General features: G+C 43.2%; 1 protein-coding gene across 2 annotated transcripts in view; it reads left to right on the top strand.

Annotated features, from left to right (window-relative positions):
- The first annotated feature begins 1,122 nt into the window (after positions 1 to 1,122).
- LOC102672223 (flocculation protein FLO11-like) overlaps positions 1,123 to 12,578 on the top strand; it is a 32,037-nt gene continuing 20,581 nt past the window's right edge. For both annotated transcript variants that reach the window (XM_006622317.2, XM_031513639.1), the window contains exon 1: positions 1,123 to 1,498. In XM_006622317.2, coding sequence (XP_006622380.1) covers positions 1,461 to 1,498 — 38 coding nt within the window. In that variant the 5' untranslated portion in view covers positions 1,123 to 1,460. The remainder of the gene's footprint in view (positions 1,499 to 12,578) is intronic.

Here is a 12,578-nt window from a genome sequence, read left to right as displayed (position 1 = left end):
GCGGTGTGTTTTAATTTCGTCGAGATTAGGCGAGTGTTTTTGGAGGTAAGAGGTAANNNNTGGGTAGGTCGGTTGGTTTGGGAAGATGATGAAGGAGGAAAGAAGCGTAGAAAGGAGGCTGGGTGCATTAAGAAGCTGCATTTTAAGCTTTCTTCCTCGTTGTAGACGATCCGTTGAAGCAAGAAACGTTGCATAAAACTTTCTTGTTATTGTTCCGATTCCAGCAAGATTTTTACGCTCTATTCAATACCGTAGATATATTCTACCTTTACGGAGGATTTACATTGTCTCGAAGGGAAAAATACGCGTTCTTTTTTTTTTTTAACTCAAGATTTACTACTACTCGATTCGATCTTGGATAAATACACGACGAACGGAGGAGATTCGCGTAGGCCTCGAGAGATCCATTTATCGATCTTCGACGATCGCGTGTTCACGGATTGTTGGCTTGATGCACGAGGGTAAACTCAGCTCTCGGGATGAAAAAAGGCAAAGGAAAAGGGCGGATCGTTTTATAAGTGATTACAAGATCGGCGATAGGTAGGAAGGGCGGGCGGAGGAAAATGTATTTGCGTGGTTTCGCTATCCCGATGCTGCAACCGTCCAACAAGAAAGTTCGCGCCCACAAGAAAGTTATTAAAGTTCAACGCACGTGCTTAGTCTTCGAAAAAGGGAACATCGTGATCGTTTCGATAAAACGAGCTGCCCTCGTAACTTTTTCGAACCGAACATCCGCATAGATCGTTAAAGATCTATCCGTTAAAGAGATCGAAATTAGAATAACTCGACGTGTCAACAATTTTCAATTCGAACGCAATTCGAAACGTACAAAGATGTACAATTACATACAATTTGAAGAAATGAATGAAACAGTTGGGCGGAGAACTCCCCCGTTCGAAACGTAGCACGAAAAGGGTCACGCGTGTCTATATAGTTGGAAACTGTCCGGCCATCATGTGAACAGAACCTTAGGTTCCGCGGCATCGACACCTGGTTGTGAACGCGCCACCAGCCAGAGCCCGGCAGACGGTCTGTTCCGTCAATCCCCACCACCGGCACAGCTACCGGGCTCCTCCGCTGCGCCACCACCACCACCACCATCGGCCACTACCATGGAAACCGACGAATGCGCATTCTGACTTCAGTTCAGCCGACGGTTTCAACCTGCCAGGTCGTGCAGGTGTTGGCAAAACGGTTGTTGCCATCCACGGACCGATTTCATCCGCGGATATTCCCTGCGGGGAAACGAGTTCGCGGAATAAGTTAGACGGAGGATTCGTGGATAGAACTCGAGGATCGACGAGGATCGTCTATCTCTCTCTCTCTCTCTTTCTCTCTCTTCCCTCCCTGTATTTTTCGCAAAGGGGAAGGTATTTTTCCACCGGTGCCACGGCGGGAAAACGGGCGTGTGTTAAAAAGCCGTGTTGCCGGAGAAGGGCTGCGATTTATGGAACCACCCCATGGATAGTAACATGTCGACTGCCGCCTTCATGCACCGGTATGGGATTACTTTTTAGATCGATAACCGCACTCACACGCGTCCCACGCGGGGTAACCTCGCGTGTCTCTCGCACTCGTCCCACCGTCCATTCCGATTCCCCCGAAAATATTTTCCACCAAAATGTTCGATCGATCGGTTTGTTGCTATGCAGCAGAGGAGGGGGATTGGCTGCGATACCCCGTGGTCACAGAGTTCGTCAAAGTGTCCTCGAGGAACGGCGGCAAGAAAACCGGTGCGGTTTCGAGAGACCCGGCATCGCGTCCGATCCTCCTATACTGCTGCTACGATTTTCCACTGTTCTACGCGACCAAGAAACGCGCCCACTTCCCGTGCTCCGCCAATCGATTTCACCCAACTTTTCAACGTTCTTCCATACAGGAAGGAAACCAGATTATTTCGCGGAGTATACATAGAAGGAAATTTAAATTTTCCCCGTTTCGTGAGACACCGATATATCTGTACGTGTATGTATATATATATATATATATAGAGGGTGTAGCGCGAGAGCGAAGGGAGAGGAAAAAAAGAAAGACACGCGATGGCATTTTCATCGAGCGATCGTTGTTTGCACAGGGCGTTGTTGCCCGCCACCTCACCCGTAATCGAATCTTTCGATTCTTTCGAACGACGAGAGAAAATTACCCCTCTGTCTGTCCCGCGTATGTGATCGATAACTCTCCCCGCCGCGAAATAATTATTTATTCGAGTTTGCGAAACCACTCGTGATCGGCCCGATCGAATCGAGATTCCTCGAATCAATCCGTTATTATTTCCAATTATCCGAGTATCTGCGATTCGATTTTCTTTTTTTTCATTCGAAGAGAAAGAAGAATCGGATTCCTTCGCTTCGTCGTACATCGATATTTCAAAATATCGTCCATTTCGAAACGTCCATTTCGAGGACGTTGCGCGCGTGTGCCGCAATTCCAACGGCATTCCATTAACCTGCATTTTCACGAGAGCGTCACCTGTTCGGTTTCCCCGTGAACGACACGATGTCGAATCGGACCAGCCCGCTTTCCTTGAACCTGCGGATACCGCAGCCATTGACCGAGGAGGCTTATTCCTCCGCTCCGTAACGAAAGGACCTAAGTGCGGTCATTCTCTATTCCTCTTCTCTCTCTCTCTCTCTTTCTCCCCGTATCCCCTCCCTTTCCCTCTCTCACTCCGTCTCCCTCTCTCTCTCTCTTTCTTTCTCGTTCCCCGTCTCTCCCTCTTTCTCTTTCTTTCTCTCTCCCTCTGTCCCTCGCATTCTCGTGCTCGTCGCTATCTTCACCGCTGGTGTCCCTGCCTCATTTGAATATCAGACTGACGCACTCGATTTATCGAAGGCCACGAAAAATGATTACAAATAACGGCGGTAAGACGCGTATTTCAAGTTTATCGGGTACCCGTATTGCGTATCGGCCGTTTCGCGTGCAACGACATTACGTACGATACTTTATTTCATTGTTCGCTTTCGGATCGAACGCGCTCCTATCGTATCTGCTCTTTCCGTTTCTCGTTGTATCCGTTGAATTATCCGCGCTGTAATTGGAATTGGACCTCTCAATTCTCTTCTTATCTTATTCGAACCGATTTTTTTTTAAATATATATATATATACATATTCCGTATACGAATAACGGGGAGAGGTATAATAATAAGCGAGCGGAAATAGACGAACATCGAAATGAATATTCACCGGAGAGAAGATAGCATCTCTTCTTCCACGATAAACAACAAACTCATAGAGAAACGCCCGTAGCAAACCAAGTTAACGATCCGACGTAACGCGGAATCACGATGGGAAAGAATAAAACACAAGCCGTGGACTGTGAACTTCCTAGTGGAGGAACACGCCCTTTCGAGCCGGCAGGCCGCGTCGTCGTATCGTATCGTATGCCTCGCATACCTCGGTTGCCCGTGGCAAGACGTCGAAACGACGAGGAGGAGATACCGTGAAAGGGCGCGGATTACGTAACGGAGCGCAAGAGACATTGAAAATGTTTATAGGAGAGATGGACGATGGCGGTAGCAAAGAGAAATATTTTCTCGATAGTACATGGAACTCGTACGTGGAACGCTCGTTCCTCGGCTCCTGCCGACCAGCCGCTTAGTCATTCCGCATTAATTCCAGCCGCGTTACCCTCGTATCTTTGATCCCTCCATGGCTTATCCAAAGTGCATCCTCGTGTTGGGAATGGCCCCGCGTTGTCCCGTGTCTCGTATTCCCGCTGGAATCGATACCGTACCGACCTCGCCATAATTCTCGCCGTCTGAAATTCGGATCTCGGCAATTGCGCGCCAAGTTTGAAAAGTTCCTTTTCTTTCTATCCCACGTATTACGTATGGAGAGTTTATGGAAAGATGTGTAATCGAATTTGAGAGGAACGATTCGATTCACGATTCGAAAAAAAAATATCATGGTTTATTCCTTGCTTATTTTGGATTCGTGACAGATCAGGATTCCAGAATAATATATTTTATTAACCATCGAGAGTATTTTTTTTTTTATATCGAACGTGCCAGCTTACGAACGTACTCGATTTTATATCTTTTGCTTCCTCGTCCTCTTCTTCTTTCTCCCCTCCCCGTTAGCTGTAACGACGACACGTAAAACAGAGGAACTCTGCTTTAGGCGTGATCGAGAATCTCGATACGAGTCGGAGCCCAAGCGTTGGTATTTCAATGGAAAAAACTAGATGTTCGATATGAGTGGCGCGAGGCACCTATAGAAAACGGGATTACGAGGAATTTATCGACTTTCGTTCGCGCCTACCACAGATATCTCCGGTTGGCGATCGTGTGTCGCCTCGAATTCTATGGACGTAGACAGCTACCGCGAACGGGACGGTGTGTTTCGTATGACTTATATACCGAGAAAAGCCTACGATTCCTGTTAGGTGTATCGTTAAGAACAGTTATTTTTTCGATGACAATGGACTTCGAAATGGGCGCTCGTCTAACGAATCGTGCGTGAGCACCATGTTCGAAGGGAACGAACGAGACTAAACTTTCGTTTCGTATCGCGATCACTGGCCTGATCGTTTAAATCTCATCGGAAGATCTCGTTCGAAAATATCAGCGAGGAAAGAGAGAATTGGGATATAATTTTCCAAGAAAAAAATTTTCTGAAGCGGAAGAGGAGAAGATTGTGTAACTGGAGCAACCGATAGGGGGGAAAAAAAAAAAAGGGGAACGCGAATACCACTTGGCAACCGGTCGTCCTCTCTATTTTTCCAACACAAGCGTGACACTTGGCGAAAGAATAAGGCCATAGTCGTGGTCGTATTAGGGCACGGTGCGTTGCTCGCGTTGTTGGAAGCGCATTCACACGCGTACGAGCGATGCGCACGTTTCCCGTGTGTACCCGTGACAACGAGCCACGCGGACGAGTCCCGTGTGGTAACGGCGAGTGCAAAGTGAAACTCGCCGAAGGTTTCCTATAGGGTTACACGGCCATCCACGAGAGAGTGCCCTGCCTCTCTGTCCCCTTTATGCTCTACCGAAACGAGTTTTACTCGTTGCGCGATATCGGTTACCGCCGAGTCGAGCATTTGTTACTTGCATGGAACCCGGAAGACCGATCGATCGGAAGTGGCCCACGCGAACTTGAACGCGAACGCGTAACACGGCGCTACCATGGTTGGAAAATCGGCAACGAGTCAGCCTTGAAAATTATTTTCGATAATTTTCGAGAGATTTTTTTTTCAACAGGTAGACACGTTTACGCGGAGTATTATGAATAGAACGGTTGGAAAATAAGTGAAAAGATCGCGCGCTCGATTTCTAAGCAACCGAGATTCCCCGCGTTTAACCGATTTTTCGTTAACGATCGGAAGAATGCGTTGGGAATCGGTTTTCACTTCGCGATACTTTCACGATTATCGCAGAAAGGATCGCGCTCGCTTCGTGAATGATCACGCGCGTCGAATATGAATGAAGAAGAAGCTCCCATAGAGCAATCTTTTTCAATAACGTTTACGGACTTATCCGGGAGAGAGATCGGCGCGGCCGCCGCTCGGTTTTGCGTTCCACCGAATCGAAACTAGTTTTACTAGTCGGGTCGTTACGGAATACAACATACCGGTGAATCGAGCCGCTCGCCACTTATGTGGAACCCGGAAGATCGAGTGGACGGAAGTGATGCGTGTAACGTCCATTCTATGTTTCTTCGTAAAACGCGCGGCGGTAATTAATTACCGAGACTGCTCAAACTTTAATCCCATCTTTGCTCCCAGTTAAATCAGATTTTCAATTTCGAAATTACTTTGAGACTCGAAACGATCGATTTGATCGCTCAATCGCGCCGATTTATAAGTTCAACTCGAAGATATACGAACGCGAGCAACACGTAAAGCGATATTCTCTCGAAAAAAAATCGGTAATAAATTCACATCGATAATTTATAGGAAATAAGTTCCGAGTTTTTCTTCTAACGGAGAGAGAGAAAAAGTCTGCATAATACGGTCTAAAACATTCCCTGGATCGTAAAACATCGAGACATATTTACATAGTACGCTCGGCGGTACCCGGAAGATCCACGCTGCTACAAAAAACGTTCGTGGCGCAGGATTTATCTCGTTTTACGATTGTACCGCGATATTGGCGGAAGTGTTTTAAAATATCGAATCGAGGGATCGAAACGACGCAGTTTCGAAAAATCGAAGCAATTTCTCTACGATCTAAAATTTAAATTCCAAATCGTACGATAACCGTTCGAAACTTCGGGAGCACGTGGTACACTCGGACGGGGTATCCCTCTTTTCCTCTCCCTCTCTCTCCCCCTCTCCTTCTCTTTCTTTGCTCGCACACGAGAGCGCATTCAGCGCACAATGGAGAGCCAGGTCTCGTTCTACTCGAGGAAACGATATCGGTTACGAGCATTTACCGTACGAACCCGGAAGATCGATCGAGAGGAAGTCGTTGGCGAGCATAAAACCCACTTGCCCTCCTTTTTCATAAACGTTTTTACCACCATTTCGAGTTCCTCCACGTATCCTACGAACCTCTACCGAAGTCTCGTTTCCAAGGAATCGATCAATCGCAAACTCGAAGCGTTTCCAACCGGCTTTCAGAGGGTTTCATCGAGCGGAAGAGAGGCTTTTTTCTTTTCAAAGATCCAGAAGAGCTCCTTCCCTGTTCGAAACTTTATTCTTCAATTCGAAAACCGCCGTCGATAAGAAGCGCGCATCGATTATGAAAACACGGTGTACATAACGAACAGCCCGCAACGTCGCGTCGGTAGGCACGAGAGAATATAGGGGAGCGATAAAATTTTACGAGGTTGCACGCGTCGTTCCAACTGCGGATTATCGCCGTTCCTAAGAATATTCGTTTCTTGCTTATCAAGTAGGATTGACATTTATTAATACTTCGTACAAATTTATTTCTTCATCCTGTTTCTCACTGATCTCCTTCTCTCCCTCTTCCTGCCCCCTCGATTTCCTTTCCCTCCTTCCCTACCTGCGTGTACGCGTGTACTATTTCCGCTCGCATAAACACTTTGCAGCGTTCTTGTCGACCACTTTCCTTCCCTTTATTCTTAGTCCTTAATAACAATTACCCTTCAAATTATATCCCTCTTATACCGAGTATTCCTCGTAGGTTTCTCCCCCATTGACCCACAAATTTTTCTCTTTCGCCTCACCTCTGTCAAATCCTTCGCTTTTACCCCTTTTTCCGCGAACGAACCACGCGATTCCCGCATTTAAGCTCGATATCCGATGCAGTTGTTCGCGGCAACATTGAACGGGGCGGATAACGATGCGCTCGCGGTATCATCAAGCCACGAAATAAGCCGAACGTTTTCGTGGTAAGCGGTGTTTGACACGGATTAACATTCATCGATTCAAGTGTGTTGTTTCGAGGCGTACGACGACAAAGGAACGGGATTATGCGGTGGGCACAGTCATTATGCGATACACGGCAATAACAGTGCATTAAACCATAGTGTCGTGCATTGGGGAAGACGATAATGAGAGAGCCACGTTACACGCGAGAATCGATATTCCTCGCTTCAATGGTCCTGTGAACTTTTTTTTTTTTTTTTTACTACTCCTTCACCTCGTCGACCACCCTTGGAAACTCGAACTTGTCTTTTCGTTTGTCTTTTGGCCAAAGGGAATTTGTTCAAATATACAATTCGAAAAATTTTATATCCTCTAACCGACGTGCCTAACCGACGCGATGTTGTGAATTGTTCGTTATATACACCGTTGTTTTATATGTAATCGATGCGCGCTTTCTATCGACGACGGTTTCAAAAATATTTCAAATATATTTTCCTCGATATATTTTCGTGGAAATCGCGATCGTTTCGTGTATGCTAATTTTTATGTATCCAAGCGAAACATGATTTTTCGCGGAAACACGAGTGGAAGAAAGAAATAAAATTTTTCGTTTAAAACTATCGATTTTCTGTCCGGTGGTATATAAATGAAAAACGATGCGCGAAACGGGTGAACAGTGCTCGCATTCGCTCGATTTCAACAAGATACGGATGGATATTCTCAGGTACATTATATTCTTCCCGAGAAAAAAGAGAAGTGCAAGATAAATAGACTCGTGGCGTTTACACGCATCGAATGTTGCCGGAGCAAATTCAGGCCAGAGAAAAGAATAAAGGAAGAATGATGTCCTACTTGCATCGTTTTCGAAGAAAAACTTGAGCGTGTGATATTCCCCGGTGCATCGAATGCGCATGTGGTATGTGGTGGTGGGATCGCGAAATTGCACGGATCGGCATAAAAAAAAAAAAAAAAAAAAAATGAGGCGATTCTCTTTAATAACTCTCTCTCTCTCTTCCCTTGTAATGATTCTCGGCATTAACACTTGATATTTCGAATTGCCAGAAATATATGCATAAATGCATACTACGCGTAATTATTCTTTAAAAAAAAAATAATTCGATTAATCCGTGATATTGAGCGAATAGAGAACTCGTTTAAGCGAGTCTAACAGAAATTTTCCCAGCCAATTGATTATCCGCGATAACACGCATTTACGTATCGTGTTAATTGAAAGTAAACACATCTCTAGAACGCGTAATGAATATCTATCCGATCCAAGGTACATTGGTTAACGCGCGTATTACTAATAATTTAAACCAGTTAAACCAACACTTGACCGTGAAACGTAGATAGAGAATGTGAAAAATTATACTGAAACTTGGATAAATCGTGGAATCTCGTGGTAGACACGATGATTCAGCCGCGATGGAATTTCCTTTCGTTCACCAACGAAAACGAAAACGTTTAGAATCGACGATCGGCGAATGTTCATGACGCGAGGAAATTTTTTTCCCCCTTCTTGCCGTTTATCCGAACAAAAGAAAAGAAAAGAAAAAAAAAAGAAAGGAAAGGAAAGGAAAAGAAAAAAAAAGCCTCCTTATGGCTGGAATTGCGGCGTACAAAGGGAAGGAGAGAGATGGAACGATGGGTAGATTAGCGCGATGCAATTTAATGCAACATCGTGGCCGGCCTCGGTGCAACCACATATCGGTGGCACTAAACAAACGAACAAGAAGGCCTGTTGCAGTTCGTAAGTCATTATTAACCCACGTATAATTATACACCGGTGAACCGAGCTTCCAACCGGCCTAGGAAAAGAAGCCACTATATACCGCGGAAAGGTATTTAAATTGGCTTAGTATAGAGATACGTCGTCCTTTAAGAACTCGCCGCGCGATTATCTCGAGCTGCTCTTGATGCGCCTGTACCACGGATACGCGCGACCGTTGGTACCGGTATGCGCGTTCCGAGACATCGGCCTGTCCGATCGAGAATTCCTTTCGACATTCGGATGTTGGACGATCTATACCCGTATATCCAGATACGGGGAAAATTTTCCTCGAGCGAGGAATGACTCGTGTAACGAATGGCAATGATCGGTTATGGTGGACATTCCATTTGTAGGAAGCAAAAATTTTAAATCAATCGAAATTGTCTGATTAAGCGAATTTCTGCTTATTGGATTCACGCTTATGCGAACGCGAATTCTTAATATCCTCGAAATTAGAAATTTTAAATAATAGGAAGAATCAGCGAATTTTTGTTGACAACCGATGAGAAATCGATTATATCGATAATCGTAAAGCAGTTTCTTATTAATTTAAATATTTGATATTTTGATTATTTATCATCTGTTAAAAATTGATATTTCGGTTGGATTGGATCGAAGTTGTAAAAATTTTGAATTTCATTTTCTTTCAACGATCAATATAGCAATTAACAAGAGTAATAATGTTTAAACGAATTGAAATTGAAATTTTCGAAAGGTTTATTTGAATACAGCCAACCATAAAATTAATGCTAGTTCCGTGATCTATCTCTCATACTGTAGCTTCCATGTTTTTTTTTTTTTTTCTTCTTTTTTAATTAACGATACAGCGATAACATAACAGTTTAAGCATCGTTCGTTAAGATTATTACGGAATTCTAACCCAAACACCATATTCCAACTTTGCGGTCGTTTTTCTTGAAACGCGAGTTAATACGTGGTCGAAAGGAACGGGTCGTGTAAAATTTTATCGCGCGCAATTACGACATAGCTCTCGCTTTTGCCCGCGTACGGATGACAATAATGGCTCGCGTATATTTCATTTCGTGGACGAGGGACGTTGCTCTTTCGACAGAACCAACGAAAGTCCCAGTGAAAGTTATAGTTTACAGTCGCAAATTACAAAGGCCACGCGAACGAATGGCAATTTCACTTTTATTTACTGGCGCCACCGGATATACATGGAAAAACAGAACCAATTTTCAAACGACGATTATCGAAAGTAGCCGGAGAATGGATGCGTTTCAAAAAAACGTGCAACGATACGGGCCATAAATCGAATTATGATATTAATCTAACTTAGATCCCTTTTTTTCTACAGATTTCTAAGAACCGAGTAGAATTCTTGCTTATCATAAGTAAACTTTATATTTTCTCGTCTAACTGTCGTGAGGTAGAATGTTGATCTTATGGTACTTTCGATTTATATCGATTTTATGATCAAATGCTTTTTCCATAAACTACGTTAGCTTGATTTAAATGGTTGTTTTAGTACAGGAATGTTATTTCTTTTTCTGGATCGTTTCCATTTATTCGATTCGTTTGTATCATGCACTGTGATGAGATAAAAGCAAATAGTAATCCTTCTGAATGAATTAATATTTATATAGCTATATTTTTAATCTATTGAAATAGTTTCAAATAAATATTTGAAAATTGAAATCTCTTATTTCGTTAATTGCTAATTTTTTAAATTTTTACATATATATTGTACGTTTATAAACAATATTCTATAGATTTTAATTAAATAAAAATTTTCATTTAAGTATCGCAAGCGATTCTACGTTTATATAATAATTTTTTTTTAATCTTCTAATGTTAATTAGCAATTTTTATTTAAGCAAAACTGAACACCAATGATGGACAAATTGAAGTTCTTTATTCGTAATTAATACCCGCGCATACCTGTACTCGGTTTTCGCAATGAGACATACGCCGACACAATTCTGGGATTTTACCGTTTCTAGTTCTCTAGCATAGACTTCCTTCGAAATTTTTTCGACAACCGTACCACGACTTATGCAATCAAGCATTGTCTTTTAACGATAGCGATAAAGTAGCGAAACGATAATAGGAGCACAAAGTGCGATACGATAAATGTTGAATTTGATTAATCGCGATCTAATCGTCCGACATACGTCGTGTCTAGCGCGTGTCGCGTCGTCCGATTCGCATAGTTCAACGCTTCCCAATATCAAGAATTCCGAGAGCGATTCTCAAGGTTCGCCATCGAGGTCGATCACCTCATTTGTTTACAATTACCGGCTTACCTACTCAAGGCTGAACCACGTAGGCAAGAGAAAAACGATAAGAAACACATACGATTTCTTTGCTTTTAAACCTAACCTATGAGTTTAAATGAAGTTCCTCGTGCATAAAAGTCAAACGATAAAAAAACTCAATGTTTGAAAAATAGTCTTCCCTCGAAAATGTTTAAGAAACGTCTAATAAAGAATCCATAAATCTTTGTTTATTGCGAGAGAACATTTGTGCAATTTGTATGCGTGAATGCAACGCTCGGTCAATAGGGGATCATTAAACCAAACGATAAATACTGCGAATATTTTAACGTTGCAAAACAAGTGCCAATAGCGTCTTGAAACGTAATGTTGATTCGCGTGAAAACTTTATGCGTGACTTTCCCATAATAATATACTGGTATTTTTTGAAATGATAAACGTTAGATGAATATATTTCGTGTTCAACTCACGTTTTCGATGCTACTTTCCCATCGATCATCCGATTGATGCCATCAATCGTAATCTGTCACCTTTCGAAATCTTATCATGGAATGTTTCGTGTCATTTTAACACGTTGCCTGTTACTTGAATCACGTCTTTTTTTTCCATGCATCGCATTCCGAAGAAATACACACGATTTGCCCGGTTCGTGTCAGCGATACGGTCACAATCGCACATAACCTGTACGTGGCAAACGAAACGAAACGAAACACCGCGTAACACGATCGAAGAAACGCGAACGCGTGTGCAAAGAAATTCCGAAGACCGTGTCGTCCTTGTACGTGTTTCAATGTCAATCGGGACATGAAAACTCGAGACAGGTTCGTGATCGTTATCGTTGTTACACAAGACGAGAGTGACACGTAACTCGATGTTTGAAAAATTGTTTCGCGAACGCCGAATCGAAGGACCACGAAAGTCAATTGACAGTTACAAGTTTAAAAATGACTCTGCAGCGCATGCGCGAAAAAAACCTTCAAGTTTTGAAATAACACACACCTCGTTCGATTTTCACTCGTAATCGTATCCTGTTGTTACTAAAAATGGAATAAAATTAAAGTTAAAAAAAGAAAAGTAAAAAAGCGGTAAAACATTTCCGCGCCGAAGAATAAAAACATTTTTACGTTGATCCACTTTCCCGTGGAAAAATAAAGGGAATAAAGAAGTCGCCACGCAATCGGAAACATTGAATAAGAAGAAAAGAAGAAACGCTGGCACGTCCTTCGTGACTAGATTGCAGTTGTAGAAGCGGTAGGCGCTAAATAGCGCGCAAAACGTTGGAAATGCCGCGATACC

This window comes from Apis dorsata, unplaced genomic scaffold (genome assembly GCF_000469605.1).
Source record: "Apis dorsata unplaced genomic scaffold, Apis dorsata 1.3 scaffold_683, whole genome shotgun sequence".
NCBI lineage: Eukaryota > Metazoa > Arthropoda > Insecta > Hymenoptera > Apidae > Apis > Apis dorsata.
Note: the sequence above shows the minus strand (reverse complement) of the source record. Positions and strands in the feature narration are given on the sequence as shown.